The 15,975-nt window shown below is 35.7% G+C and overlaps 1 protein-coding gene across 8 annotated transcripts in view; it reads left to right on the top strand.

Moving 5' to 3' along the window:
* The window catches only part of PREPL (prolyl endopeptidase like), a 70,215-nt gene that overhangs the window by 7,177 nt on the left and 47,063 nt on the right, over positions 1-15,975 (top strand). For 7 of the 8 annotated variants that reach the window (XR_013389431.1, XR_013389432.1, XR_013389430.1 and 4 more), the window contains 4 exons: positions 9,098-9,220; positions 10,705-10,771; positions 11,378-11,584; positions 13,158-13,293. Coding sequence is in view for 5 of the 8 variants with exons in the window: in XM_077915242.1 (XP_077771368.1) it covers positions 9,098-9,220; positions 10,705-10,771; positions 11,378-11,584; positions 13,158-13,293 (533 nt within the window). In the remaining 3 variants the exon portion in view is untranslated. The remainder of the gene's footprint in view (positions 1-9,097; positions 9,221-10,704; positions 10,772-11,377; positions 11,585-13,157; positions 13,294-15,975) is intronic. The other variant, XM_077915243.1, reaches the window with a different exon arrangement.

Raw genomic sequence — 15,975 nt, 5'->3', positions numbered from 1 at the left:
TCTACCTTAGTTCCTTCTCCTATTTTAGGTCTTAGTTAAATGTTACTTCTAAGAAAGTACATTTCTGACTGGTAACCAAAGTAACTCTTCCTCACTTAATTATTTTCTACTATAGCCTTGATTTTTTTCCTGCCACTTTATTATTATTTCATTGGTCATTTTCCCTTTTTGTTTTTGTCTTCCTAACTAAAATGTAAAATTCATAAGGGTAGGGGTATGCCTGTCTTGTTCAGCATTGTTTCCTTTTGTCTGAAACAGTGCATGATATAGTAATATTGTTGAATGAATGCTTGTCCCTGTAATTAGAGGCCTACATCAGTTTATAGAATGCCATGTCTATGGATTGCAATATAATTCTGGAACTAATCCCAAAATAAAGGATTGAGCTGGATGAAGAAATGACTCATGTAGTTAAGGCCCTGCCAAGCAGAGGTAGCAGCATGTATAAACGCTTCAGATCTACAGAGGAAACCAGTATGAGTAGTGTAGCCAGAATGATCAAAGATTAACCAAAAGAAGTAAGCAGGAGTCCACCTTCATTCATTTGCTTGTAGATACATATCCAGTTATCCCCATACTATTTGTTGAAAAGACTATTCTTCCATTGCATTTTATTCACACCAGTGTCAAAAATCAATCGACCATAAATGTTCAGTTTATCTCTTAATTCCCAGTTCTAACTTGTTGATCTGTATGTGTATCATTATGCCAGTACCACACTATCTTGATTCTATAGCTTTATAGTAGGTTTTGAAATCAGGAAGTGTGTGAGCTCTTTCTTTACAAAATGAAAAAAACAGAGCCACAAAGCCCAAGGTTAAGTAAAAAATTAGCAGTCAGAACTAGACATCAGGTAACCTGATTCCCAATCTTTCTCTTTTAGTATCTTTTATTACAAATTAGTACAAATGCTTATGAAATCCAAATACCATAATGAGCACTCATTACTCAATGTGACTTTTCTTAACTGGAAAAAAATAAACATTTGAAGACTCCTGTGTGCTTCCTCAGTCACATTCCCAAATTTCCCCAGGGGTGATCATTGTCTTTAATGTATCTATCCGTGTGTGTTTTTATGTAAGTTGCACATGTATTTGTATCTACAGATGACATATACGAGTGTTTTGCAAGTTTTGAGATTTTATATACTATATGTAAAATTGTTTAGCTTTTTTTTTTTTTTTTTTAAAGATTTATTTATTTATTTATGATAGACATAGAGAGAGAGAGACAGAGAGGCGCAGAGACACAGGAGGAGGGAGAAGCAGGCTCCATGCCGGGAGCCCGATGTGGGACTCAATCCCAGGACTCCAGGATCGTGCCCTGGGCCAAAGGCAGGCGCCAAACCGCTGAGCCACCCAGGGATCCCTAAAGTTGTTTAGCTTTTTTGTTCAACTTAAAATTTTGAGATCCCACATTAATATGTATGTTGCTAGTTCATTTAATACAACTACTATGTAGTGTTTCATTATATAATATACACAATCCATTTTCTTTGGACAAGTAAGCCGATTTTCTCCAGTTTCCAGACTTACCAAACAAAAGCTGCAAAGCACAATCTTACATATATATATCTCTTTATCTATATGTGCTAGACTGTCTTTAAAATTGGAATTCCTGATTGTATTCGCATGCTAATGTTGCCTTATGAAATAACTAGATTGGTAAAACCATTTTAAATGCAAATAAGGAATATATAAGAGTTCTGCATCTCACTTTATCAGACCTTTTTCCTTTTCTCCCAACAGATAAATGTGTCAAGTATGTCATCATCTAATATTCACTACCCTGATTAATAATGAAGTTGAGCATCTTTTCTGTGTTTATTAACCCCTTTGGTTTTATCTTGAATTACTTATTCATATACCTTGACCGTTTTTCCTACTGGGTTTTCTTTTTCTTACTGATTCATAAGAGTTCTTTACATGTCCTTTGTCTTTTATGTACTGTAGATATCTTTTCTGTAATTTGTGCTACGTCTTTTCACTTTGTCTTTGTTTTGATAGGTTTTTAAATTTTTATGTTTTATGCTTTGTTTCATTCTACTCAGCAATTATTTGTTGAACACTTCCTATACACCATTCTAACAAGTATACAGCAGTGAGCAACGGAACAAAAATCCCTGCCTTCATGAAGCTTACCATTCTAGTTGAGAGAAGAGAGAACAAAGAAACAAATGAATAAAACAAAGTATGTCAGAAGCAGTAGGTACAGTGAAACTTAAGACAGGGAAAGAATGAAGAGGCCATATTGAAATAAGGATTGTTATTTTAATAGGATGGTCAAAGAAGGCTTGTGAAGGTGACATTTGAGCAATAGCTTGAAGGAGGTGTTTGGGCATAGGGCATAGCAAGTTCTAAGAAAATGAGATAGGAGCAAGCCAATCACATTCAAGCAATATCAAAGAGGCCAATGTGGCTCAGATTAAATGGGTGTGGGAGGAGTATAGTAGTAGATGGGGTCATCAAGGTCATGGAACAAGGACCTTGCAGGCCATTGTAAGGATTTTCGCTTTTCCTCTTCCCCTCGGAGAACTTCGAAGAAGTGATATAATCTGACTTTAGGCTGACTCTAGCTCTTTTTGTTGAAAACAGACTATGGAAGACAGCAGAAACAGTATTTGGGCTTTCTTCTTATCCAAAGGAGAAAAGATGACAGTATGAACAGAGTATTACCAGTATAAGAGTAATAAGTGGTCAGATTCTAGGTAGATTTTGAAAGTCAACTTGAAAACATTTGCAGATAACTTGGTTGTATAAAGAGAGAAGACTATGATTTTAAACCTGAGCATCTAGAAGGACAGAATTGTCATTTATCAGGATTAAAGTGATTGAAGAACCAGTTTTGGGGGTGAGGGTACGTGGGGAGATTGGAAGTTCTGTTTGGGGCATTTTTTGACATCCTTGTTAGTCCTTCAAGAAGAAATGTTGAGTAGTCAATTTGACAAACAGATTCAACTTGTGCAGTGGAAAGGTTCAGGGTAAAGCTATAAATTTGGGAGTCCTCAGCCTATAAAGAGCATTTAAGGTCATGAGGCTGGATGAGATCACCAAGGGAATTCAGGCAGATTGTAGATGAAGAAGTGGTCCAGGCCATGCAGATGTTAAGCCAGAGCATTTATATATTTTTTAAAGATTTGATTTACTTATTCATGAGAGACAGAGAGAGACACACACAGACACAGGCAGAGGAATAAGCAGGCTCCGTGCAGGGAGTCTGACATGGGAATCCCCATCTCCAGGACCACACCCTGGTCTGAATGTGGTTCTAAACCTCTGAGCCACCCGGACTGCCCAAGACGCCAGGGAATTTATTTATTTATTTTTATTTTTATTTATTTATGATAGTCACACAGAGAGAGAGAGAGGCAGAGGGAGAAGCAGGCTCCATGCACTGGGAGCCCGATGTGGGATTCGATCCCGGGTCTCCAGGATTGCGCCCTGGGCCAAAGGCAGGCGCTAAACCACTGCGCCACCCAGGGATCCCGACGCCAGGGAATTTAATAGGAACCAGTTAAAGAGACTAAGTAGGGCTAGTGAGCTAGGAAAACAATAAGCATGAGGTGTCCTGGAAGTCAAGTGGAGAAAAGTGTTCTCAGGAGGAAGTGATCAACTGTGTCATGATGTTTATAGGTCAAGTAATATCAATACTTGGAATAACATTTGTATTTTGTAGTGCTGTGGCCGTCAGTGACCTTGACAAGAGCAGTCAATGGAATGAGAAGGGCAGAAATCTTAGGCTCAAGAAAAGGGAGGAAAGGAATTTGAAGCAGGGGGCATAGGAAGCAATTACTTACCTTCATTTAACAATCACTTTTGAATAATGAAACAGCAAATATAGCTAGATTTTTTAATTTATTTATTTATTTATTTATGAAAGACACACACAGAGAAAGAAAGAGAGAGGCAGAGACACAGGCAGAGGGAGAAGCAGGCTCCCTGCAAGGAGCCTGATGTGGGACTGGATCCCAGATTCTGGGATCATGCCCTGAGCCCAGGGCAGACGCTCAACTGCTGAGCCACTCAGGCGTCCCTGTAACTAGATATTTTAAGTGATTATAATTAAGGTTACTGAGAAGAATTTCACAGATGCTAAATAAGATGTGTACTAATATGAATGCACTTCAGGTGTATTAATTACAGATTTAGTACATTCCTGTGTAAAAACAAACCTTTTATCAAGTCAACGTAGTTCCCAATTTCTCTAAATTCTCTATTCCTAATTTAAGGTTTTATCCTTTTTTAAAGTTGATTATTTTCTGCTTTTTCCTGCATTTATGGAAATGGCCTGAAGACTTACCTCCTTTATTTGTGTTAGATGACATTAGATTTTTCTAATGATGAATCATCCTTTTATTAAGATATATCCTATTTGGTCACATAAGGTTTTATTATTATTGTTACTATTTTTTGTTTTGTGTGTTTTAAAAATACATTGATTCATTGTATTTTATTTTGGTGGGTTTTTTTAGCCCGTATTTTATAGTAAGACATTTTTTTTTCTTTGCATATGAGAAGATTATCTGTTCCTTGAAGATTTAAGAAAGCTACCTTGGAAAGCATCTGGGTTTGGTTCCTCTTCTAAAAAGAGAACACTTGGGGATCCCTGAGTGTCTCAGTGGTTCGGCGCCTGCCTTTGGCCCAGGGCACGATCCTGGAGTCCCGGGAATGAGTCCCACATTGGGCCCCTGGCATGGAGCCTGCTTCTCCCTCCTCCTGTGTCTCTGCCTCTCTATGTCTATCATAAATCAATCAATCAATCTTTTAATAAATAAATAAATAAATAAAAAGAGAACACTTAATTACCAGCTTAAGTTCTTTGATAGTTATTGGTGTATAAAGCTGCTGTTCTGTTTTTGGTTTTTGTTTTTTTGTTTTGTTTTTTTTTGTTTTTTTTTTTAGATTTTATTTATTTATTCATGAGAGACACAGAGAGAGAGAGACAGGCAGAGGGAGAAGCAGGCTCCATGTAGGGACCCTGACGTGGGACTTGATCCCCAGCCTCCAGGATCAGGCCCTGGGCTAAAGGTGGCACTAAACCCTTGAGCCACCCGGGCTGCCCTGCTGTTCTGTTTTTTTATCTGTTTTGGTAATTCATTTATTTTCTAGAAAACATTCATTTTATCTGTGTTTTCAAATGTATAGGATAAAGATTTTTATTGTGGCTTTTTTTTTAATCTGTTATATCTGTAGTTATGCCATCTTATTCATTTCTAATATTCTTTTCCTAATTGCTTTCGCTCTACATGTCTTTTTTTAGTACGTTTTTCAGAGGACAACTTTTTTAAAATATAAAATAAAGCAACCAGCTTTTTATTGATCTTCTCTAGTTTATCAATTTCATTGAAACAACTTTATTCTGTTTCTCTATTCCCCTTTAAGTTTACTCTCTCTCAAGTTGAAATGCTTCGTGTTGCATTTCACAAGACTTTTATTTTTTTATTTTATTTTTTTAAGATTTTATTTATTTATTCATGAGAGACACAGAGAGAGAGAGAGAGAGAGAGAGAGGGAGGCAGAGACACAGGCAGAGGGAGAAGCAGGCTCCATGCAGGGAGCCCGATGTGGGACTCGATCCTGGGTCTCCAGGATCGCGCCCTGGGCTGAAGGTGGTGCTAAACCACTGAGCCACCCGGGCTGCCCTAATAAGACTTTTAATGTCAGTTTGTCCCATTATTAATGATGTTAAGGTTGATAATTTTGGTTAAGGTGATAATTGCTAGTTCTCTCCATAATTAAGGGGGCCTTATTCTCTTTGAAGTTACTAAGTAATCCATAGGGTAGTACTGGGTGCTGAATGAGCATTGGGTTACCCAACATCATTTCACCTAATAAGCTTAACAACCATTAATGATCTTTACCCTAATCAGTTGTTACACTGGTGTTGCTAATGATTTTCTAATTATTTCTACATTTATTAGCTGATACTATTTTGTAAAGAGAGTTTTCTTTTTTCTAATTTGGTGTATTTGGGAGTTTTTTGTTGTTTGTTTTGACTTGTTTTCAAATTACGATTTTTCCTATTTTTCAGGGTAATAACAGTCAAAATCATTATTCTTTTTGATGCTCAGATTTTCCCCAAATGTAGGAACCTTTACAAACTGGACCTTTTAACACATCTCCATTAAGCTTTGGGTATTTCTTTGCTTTCTCACATGCTTATTATTAACTCTCCTGCCCTGGTCATGGAATTAGCCATTTATTAATGGTACTGTCTTGACCAAAAACTGTCCAGTGTGTTTCTCCAGTGTGCAATTTTTCTGCCTTTAGAATTCATTGTTCCCAGGGACACCTGGGTGGCTCAGTGGTTGAGCATCTGCCTTCGGCTCGGGTTGTGATCCCATGGTCCTGGGATCGAGTTCTGCATCAGGCTCCCTACAAGGAGCCTGCTTCTCTTTCTGCCTCTTGTCTGTGTCTCTCATTAATAAATAAAATCTTAAAAAAAAAATTTGTGGTTGCCATAATGAAAGGTACATATTTCATCCTCCTGTTTCATAAGTTTCATTATTAAAATGGTTTTATGGTATGTCACCTCAAAAGTGGGAAAGAGTACCTTTTTCCACTAATGGAGTGATACTTTTCATATAACCTTAAAATTTTAAGTTAGAGTTATCCTCACCTCAGCTCCATTAGGAGTAGTATATGCCCTTCAAACCAGTAGACTATTAATATATTAAGATACTTGGCTAACATGGATAGGTTTAGCTGTATACTCTAAAGAGTATACAATGCTAACTGGCATTGTAAAACACCCAATGGGAGTTGTTGGGACAGGATTAAAACCAAAAACAACTTGGATGTTGAATATTTTAGATTTATGAATATTATATAAAATTGGAATTTATTTAAATAACTTAGATTTATGAATATTATATAATATCTCAGTTTTCCTGGGAGTAATTCCTTTTGAGGAAATATTTCAGATGATAATAGCTCTGAATTCTACTTTCATTTTATTAAGGCAGTTCTACTTCCATTTAATTGCTTACAGGGTTGTTTTGGTTTTGTGTGGTTTTTTTTTTTTTTTTTTTGAAGATTTTATGTATTCATGAGATCCACAGAGAGAGAGGCAGAGACACAGGCAGAGGGGAAGCAGGCTCCATGCAGGGATCCCGAAGTGGGATTTGATCCTGGGTCTCCAGGATCGCATCCTGGGCTGAAGGCAGCGCTAAACCGCTGAGCCACCCAGGCTGCCCATGGTTTTGGTTTAGATAAGCTCAGTTTATTGAAAATTTTGACCCAGAAAAAGGTTAAGGAAGTAAAATTAATTTTACTAAGTGGACAGGTATTCTCAGTTCTGTTGCCTTTAGCCCTACTTTAGCCATGGTTCGATAAGAATGAGGATTTTTTAAAAGAAAAAGAAGATATAATAATATCTTCTTTTTTAAAAAGAAGAAGAATGGTTATTAAAAGTATCAGGAAAAAAATAAAAATAAAAATATCAGGGCCCAGCTCCCTGACACAGAATGTGTTAGAAACTGCAAGGTAGAAAGAGGTACTCTTGTTAGCTATTCTGACTTTACTTCAAAAGTTATAGTAGAATTACAGAACAAATAACGTTATCTCAAAATGAAATAGCAATTCCTATTGCTAATTTAAAGGTTCAGGATAGATTTCTAGTGACCTTCTAATTTATGTTTCAGATGATAATAGGAAATTATTGATATAGATACTTCACCGCACTATGCTAGAGATCAACTCTAGATTTTGTGAAAATGCTAAAAAATAAATGAAAATCATATGAGCGTCTTCTATTTGGATTTCAAGTAGTTACTCAAGCGTATTAAGTATATGACTGAAGTATACACTGAATGACTTAGTCTCCCATAACAGCAATTGTTCTTAAGTGGAATCTAATCCAAATCATAAAGCATCTCCAAAAAGTCCAAAGGAAAAATACTGAAAATTATTGTTTTTCCATTTAATTTGTTTTGATGATACTTGTTTTATTCTTGTGTTTAATTTTAGATTGTAAGCTCTTTGTGATGTAAACTATATTTATAGCTTACATTCTCTAGTGTTTAAAGTCATGGACACACTTGTGCAATAAATATTTACCAGCTGTTAGAGGTCCTTACTAAGGCTTAGTGCCCCTCTGGCACAAATCACTGTACAGTTGTTGTCTTTGGCAGAAAGCTGATGTTGAAAATCTTGGCTAGAATGCTTTTGCTTAACCAAGACAAACCTCTGAAGTGTTGAATTAGTGAATATTTTTTTATTTGATAACAGGTTTTTGCGATATCCAAATTTTAATAATTCATGTGGAATTTACATGCTCACCACAGGTCACCTAAAGCTCTTAGCTCATTACATATTTCCAATAAGACATTGAATGCTTCTTTAGCTTTAATCTGTATCTCTGTTCATGTTCATTAATTGTCCATTATTTTTTCTTATTTTTATAAGCAAACATGTTTTTTTCTTAAACTTAAGAAGAAGCTCTGTTTTACACAGCATTAATTAACTTTTTGATCTGATAAACAGTTCTATATGTGGGATTCCTTCTCCCCACATGAGAAGAAAATTATGGCTAATGAAGATCTTTAAGAAGACACATTTCTAAAAATATTAACTAATTAATTAATTAAAAGACACATTTCTTGTAATTCTTACTGTGAATAAAATGTTGAACATTTATTAATAAAGATAATGTCTTCCTCTCTTTTTGAAATTTCCTTTTTAAGATATTGTAATACTTTGTATAACTCGGTAAACACTTTTTTCCTACCTCTTACCCCTGACTATTAAATATGTAAACATCCTTTCCTTTACTGCTTAATTTTGTATACACTTCTCTTATAGTATTTCTAAACATTCTCCAGTGCTTCTTAGTGCTTCAGCATGGTAACGACTTACCCATTTAAATTAGTATAGCCATCAGGTGTCCACCTTATTTCGTCTACATTTTTAAATGAAAAAGAGATTATTTATTGAGCTTAAGAAACAGCATTTAAGATCCTTGAACTGAATACTACTTCATAGGTATAGACCAACATGGTAGTACTTGCAAGAAAAGGAAATAAGGATGATCTCTAAAAAGCAAAGGTTTTTCTCTCTAGTTTGAGACGTTATGATCATACCACTAAAACTCTTTCCAGGATTTTCTGCCTATTAAACAAGAAAACGAAAAACCACTTTCAGAAAACATGGATGCCTTTGAAAAAGTGAGAACAAAATTGGAAACACAGCCACAAGAAGAATATGAAATCATCAATGCAGAGGTAGGATATCTTAATGTCTTTTTTTTTTTTTAATCTGGTTTTACCAATCAAGATGCAAATGTGATTCTAGACATAATCCCAAATCAAAATTAAACTGCTTTAGTCTTTATACTGAAAAATTTAAACAACAAGGAATAAACAGTGCAATTTTTAAAACTGAAGATCAAAATTAATTTCTGTGTTAATTCTGGTTTTGGGGAACAGCCAATTCTGTTTTTATTTTTTTTTATTTTTTATTTTTTATTTTTTAATTTTATTTTTTCAATTTTTTTTCAATTCTGTTTTTAAATGTTTTAAATAATTCCAAGGAGATGTTCATATGAAACCATCATTCTTTTTTATTATTTGAAAAGATTTGATTGCTCTGTCTACACTTTTTTTTTTTAATAAAAGGAAATTCACTTCAAGTAGTGTAATATCTTGAGAGCCAAATATTTGACCACTTACTGCACAGTCATAAATATCGAGTTGAAACAGACTGAACATTCATGTTGCAAATTTTTCAGTAAGACCGGAAAATAGAATCACAGCTTATAAATGAAAATCACATTCATAGTATAATGGAAATAACAGTAGGTTAAGAATTAGGAATTCCAGATTGAAAATAAGCCATTAGCTAGCAGGTAATAAGTGTGTCTTAGGCTACGTGAAGTCCTATCAATCAATCAATTGTATTTAACATGTAGGTATTAGACAAGAGCACTATTAATATATTGGGTAATATTCTCTCAACCTCAAGTTGTCTATATCTGTAACCCAACTTATGTCAACCCATTAGATGCATTGTATAAAATCAAATTGATGGGCTCCTGGGTGGTGTGGTTGCCTGGGTGTTGGACTCTTGGTTTTGGCTCAGGTCATAACCTCAGTTGTGGCATAGAGCCCCTTGTCATTGAAGAGTCTGCTTGAAACTCTCCCTCTGCCCCCTCCTTCTGCTTACTTACTTGCTCTCTCTTGTTCTTGAATAATCTTTTAAAAAAATCAAATTGAAACCATTTACAGTTGGTGGTGAGTGCATATTTTAGAAGAAAGAATCTCAGCAAGTTATTGGCTGGGTTTTCAGACTAACCTGAACCACTGTTTTCTTCATCTGCCTCATTTTGTATTACCTTAAAGAGGCCGTTCAATCTTTTGTTAACTGAGCCCCACCAAAGGGATGTCACATACTCCCAAAAGACAGCTAAAGCGGTTTGTACCATCATAAGAACCGAAACAGATTTTGTTATGCCTTCTCTTTGTTGCCTCTTATATTTATATATTAGAAACTCCTTCACTAATTGTGAATGTATGAAAACCAGATCTTAATTACTGTGTTGTAAAAAGTGATCCATTTTCTATTTTTTTATGTGTTCATTTGTAGACTTCATTAGGTCTGCTTTTTATGAAAGATCTCATTTCTTCTTCATCCTAAATGGTCAGACCACTAAACAATTAATTAAATTGTGTTTAAATTATTATTAAACCATTTATTTGTTTTTTGTCAGGTTAAACATGGTGGTTTCGTTTATTATCAAGAAGGTTGCTGCTTGGTTCGTTCCAAAGATGAAGAAGGTACACCATAGTTTTTCCTTTTTTCCTAAAGTGTTCTGATTTTTCATATTTCACATTTTTCGTAGGAAATTTGATAGTAATTTCTCAAAGGCATAGGAAATATATTTTAGATTATTTCTACTTTAAAAAAATGATTAGTTAATATCAGGGTTTGTTCAAGATACAGTTAACAGCTATACCTAAAAGCTTTGGAGGGGAGAATGGAGGTTGTTTTGTTTTGTTTTGTTTTGTTTTGTTTTTTTTCCATCTCTAATATCCTATATTATACTATACTGGACATTTTACATGGATTATTCAATGTTATTACATTCTGTTAACTTTCTAGTTCAATGTTATTATATTCTGTTAACTTTCTAGTTTCTCCATAGTCTATAGGTACTAGACTATATCTGTCATATAATAACACATAGGCTGATGCATAGATTAATATTGAATAACATAGGCTAATATTAAATAAGAAATATCAGATTCTTGATTTCAAGCTGGTATCAGAGCTGAAGGAAGCCAGAATGTAGCCTCTTATAGAAGGGGAATGCAAATTCAAATTTAAAGATTTTTTTAAGTACATCTTGTGGAGTTATCACTTTCATATTTTTCTCTATGCAGCAGATAATGATAATTATGAAGTCTTATTCAATTTGGAGGAACTTAAATTAGATCAGCCCTTCATTGATTGTATCAGAGTTGCTCCTGATGAAAAATATGTAGCTGCTAAGATAAGAACTGAAGATTCTGAAGCATCTACCTGTATAGTTGTGAAGCTCAGTGATCAGCCTGTAATGGAAGCTTCTTTCCCAAATGTGTCCAGTTTTGGTAAGCCATCAAACAAAACAGTCTTCTGTGTTAGGCAACTATAAGAGACTTGTCTATACCTTTGAAACATTTTTATTTGTCCATATGAATGAGAAGGTGAATGCCTAATCCTTTTATTCCTATGGACTCCATAGCTTCCTATCTATCTCTTATTCGGGAGACTTTCCCTTTAATTATATATCCAAATTCATGTTCATGTTTTTTAAAATATTACAGCCAGAATCCAAGCTGTACAGCTTTGATGTATCAATAATTCTTTGCAAATTTACCATTCAGACACCTTTTTGCATACAAATTGTATTTTGTGTGTTACTCAACTTTAAATTTAGGTGTTTTTTTTTTGTTTTTTGTTTTTTTAATTTCACGTCATCTTCTCAAGCCATTAGAGCAGATTGCCCAGAGTTACTACCAACAAACTTTGGAACATGTTGAACTTATTCATCAGTAGAAGTTGTGATATTTTGACTAAGAGAATCAACTTTAAATTTTCTTTTATCGGGACGCCTGTGTGGCTCAGCATTTGAGCATCTGCCTTCGGTTCAGGGTGTGATCCCGGAGCCCCTGGATCGAGTCCCGCTTCGGGGCTCTCCTCAAGGAGCCTGCTTCTCCCTCTGCCTATGTCTCTGGCTCTCCCTCTTTGTGTCTCTCATGAATAAATAAATAAAATCTTATAAAAAATAAATAAATTTTCTTTTATCACTGAGTGATACATATGTTCATAGTTTGTTTCCGTTTTCATTTTCTGCCTAATTTTCTCCATTGTTTAATAATTAAGCACTTTTGCAGTGAATTGAAATTATAGTCTAATTGATTCTGAAACCTACTTTTGGTGGAGAGGGGGGAGGACATGGAGAGGGAGGTACGGAGGGAGAGGGATAGAGTATCTTAAGCAAGCTTCACGCCCCGTACCAAGCCCCACTTGTGGCTCAATCTCATGACCCCAAAATCATGACCTGAGCCAAAATCAAGAGTTGGATGCGTAACAGACTGAGCCATCCAGGTGCCCCCTGAAACATAAATTTTGTACATTTTAATCTCTCTCAAATCACGATGCACATTATACAGTGCTGTCTTATACAGTCACTGTCAGCCCGGTGGCAGTCATGATGTAATCGTGTGAAAACTTCTATTGACAGTTTCTGGTAAGATCAAGAAAACTCCAGCATTAAAATGTATTGGTAGTTTGAGATATCCTGTGGATTGAGGGAAGACAGAAAAGATTTAGGCATGAGAGAAAGTGATCCAGTGTTTCTTCAGACTTAAAGATTGTAGATGTAAACATAGTTCATTTCCTGTAAGCATGACTCTGACTGAACATTCCAATTCTTAATTAGAAACCTGAGAATGAGAACTGCTTGAAACCTTGGACTTGATGTAGCAACATTTTATTCTCCAAAAAAGCTGACTTCTACATAACATTGGTTAGATCTGATCAAACCAGTGTTTGATTTACATTTCCAGGGATGAGCTTACACATCTCTTCTTTGGTGGCACTCAAGTTTGAATGTGTTGTGCCCTATTTTTCAACTGCAAGTAATATATAATCTATAATTCTTTAATTATTTTCTTTCAGAATGGGTAAAGGATGAAGAAGAGGAAGATGTTTTATTCTACACCTTCCAGAGGAACCTTCGCTGTCATGATGTATATCGGGCAACTTTTGGTGATAACAAACGTAATGAACGTTTTTACACAGAAAAGGACCCAAGGTACTAGGATAATGCAATTAAATCTTTTTCTCCAGAGTTTTTCTCCAGTTATCTAAAGTGCTATTCTTGGGGGAAAATACATAAATAAATAAAGTGCTATTCTTAGTTGACATAAAATATTGATTTCAGCTAGAACCAGGTGTAATAGGTTAAGATGAGCATAATCATTCATTTATTAGTTGTTTGGATTCAAAATTGGAATCTCGTTATATTCATTCTCCACAGTGAACACAAATACACTATTAGACTGCAAAGACTAAGTTGCTAACATTCTCTGTAGACTGACATATGAAAAGAGTTGTTAATTAAATCTTTAATAGGGTTGCCATACTACATTTCTGAATCTTTTATAGGCCATAGGTAGAATAACATGGTGTCAGTTACAAAGAATTCACTACTCATTTCATATAGATTATCTACCTTTTAAATTGTTGTACTTTGAGCTGTGGTATCCACTGCTCTTTAAATTTCACTCTCCCCAGTATTTTGGTAATTCCTCTTTACTTCCTTATTATCTAGGACTCGTGTCCCATATTACCGTTTAGCAGGCTTGGGAGGAAATGACAGTAAGTTTATCTGGCAAAATCCCTTGACTCTTACCCAGATAAACTTTTCCAAATGATTTATGAGAAATTTTTCCTTAACACCAGGGTCCTGTCACCATATATGTTATTTAACAGTAAAGCTTGGACAATGAGCAGATTTTATTTTATTTTTTTTTTAAGATTTTATTTATTTATTCATGAGAGGCACACAGAGAGAGAGAGACAGAGGCAGAGGGAGAAGCAGGCTCCATACAGGGAGCCCGACATGGGACTTGATCTCCGGACTCCAGGATCACAACCTGGGCCAAAGGCAGGCGCTAAACCACTGAGCCACCCAGGCGTCACTGAGCAGATTTTATAAGGAAAAAAATGACATCTATGTCAGTAGAGTTAATAGTCAAAATTAACTCATTTCATGAAATTTCTCATCATTTCATGAAATTTCAGAACTGATAAGGATCTTAATGAAAATCTTATATAGCCCCTAGCCCCCTAGTTTTTATTAAGAATTTGAGGTCTAGAGAAATTCTATTATTCCAGACCGTAGAACTAACATTCTTGGACTAGTAATGCTGTCATTGCTTTTTTAATTTTTTTCCTTCTCTGATAATGATTGTTTTTGAGAAATTATCAGAACAATTCATATGATTCCACTATTTTATGTATCGTCTTTCAAGGATATCTTTTGGAGACGTGACAGTTTAAGCTAGTAATGTATTCTGTTATATCAATAACTTAGGACTACAGACCATTTGCCATCTTGTGAATGAAGCTCAGAATGAACACAGCAAGCTATATCCTTGAATAAGATACTTGTTTTCCATATATTGTTACCCATCCTAATTTCTAAGAGAAAAGTGGGGAAAAAAAGTGGAAACTACTTGGTTTGTACATGCTTTTCTGCCCCTTAAGGAGCTAACCAGTTATGGGTAAGCCTCATTTGACATTCAGAACCCTGATCTACAACAAACGAGTCTATAGATTCTTAACACTTTATAATCCCCAAATCCAGAGGGGAGGACCAAAAGGGAAAAGCAGAATACCCAAAGCGAAAATATAAAGGTCTTCAAAGAACTTGTAAAACACAGAGTTGCTACTTTACTGTGTTTGCTTTGATCCTTTTCTGTTCTCATAAGTAAAGTTTACCAAAGTATGTAATTTCCATTTACCTGCCCTTGGTGGTCCAGTTTTGGGTACCTGATTTTTTAAAAGGTATTGTCATGAATTTGCCTAAAAAGAACTCTTAAGCAACCACATTTATCTGCTTTGTTTCCAAGTGTTTGAGTAAATTTGGAAATATTTCCAGAGCCATTTAATTCACACATTCTAGGGAGAGCAGAACTATATAGATTCTAAAGGGAAAGATCGGAACAAAATTAGAAAACCTTTTTCAGTCACTGAAAAACACCTCCCTCACCACCACCAAAAACTATTACTGGTACAAATGCTGTTCACTATAGATTTACAGTTTCGTTCATCACTAGAAGCCAGAACAGAGCTAAGTTGAAAAAGCCCTGGGAGGTTACTGAAACTGCCCTGGTCATTTTTTTTTTTTTTTTTTTAAAGATGGGTCTTTTTTTTTCTTTTTTTTTTTTTAAGATTTTATTTATTTATTCATAGACACAGAGAGAGAGGCAGAGACACAGGCAGAAGGAGAGGGAGAAGCAGGCTCCATGCAGGGAGCCCGATGTGGGACTCGATCCCAGGTCTCTAGGATCACACCCCAGGCTGCAGGCGGCGCCAAACCGTTGTGCCACCGGGGCTGCCCCTGCCCTGGTCATTGAATGAAGACTGGGGGTCCAAACCCCAAAGATCCCAATGAGGACAAGTCAGGGCAGTGCTAAACAGTTGATGTCTTAGAAATTTCAAGTAAAAGGGATTTTAGAGGTAGACCTTTAATTTTTTTTTTTTTTTTAAGATTTTATTTATTTTTACCAAAGAGAGTATGCACACAAGCATGCCGGGGGGGGGGGGGGGGGGGGGGGCGCGGTGCTGACAGCAGATGGAGAAGCAGACTCCTCGCCAGGCAAGGAGCTTGATGTGGGACTCAATCCCAGGACCCTGGAATCATGACCAGAACTGAAGGCAGATGCTTAGCCAATTGAGCCACCCAAGCACCCTGAGAAATAGACCTTTA

The sequence above is a fragment of the Canis aureus genome, chromosome 11 (genome assembly GCF_053574225.1).
Source record: "Canis aureus isolate CA01 chromosome 11, VMU_Caureus_v.1.0, whole genome shotgun sequence".
Taxonomy (NCBI): Eukaryota; Metazoa; Chordata; class Mammalia; order Carnivora; family Canidae; genus Canis; species Canis aureus.
Note: the sequence above shows the minus strand (reverse complement) of the source record. Positions and strands in the feature narration are given on the sequence as shown.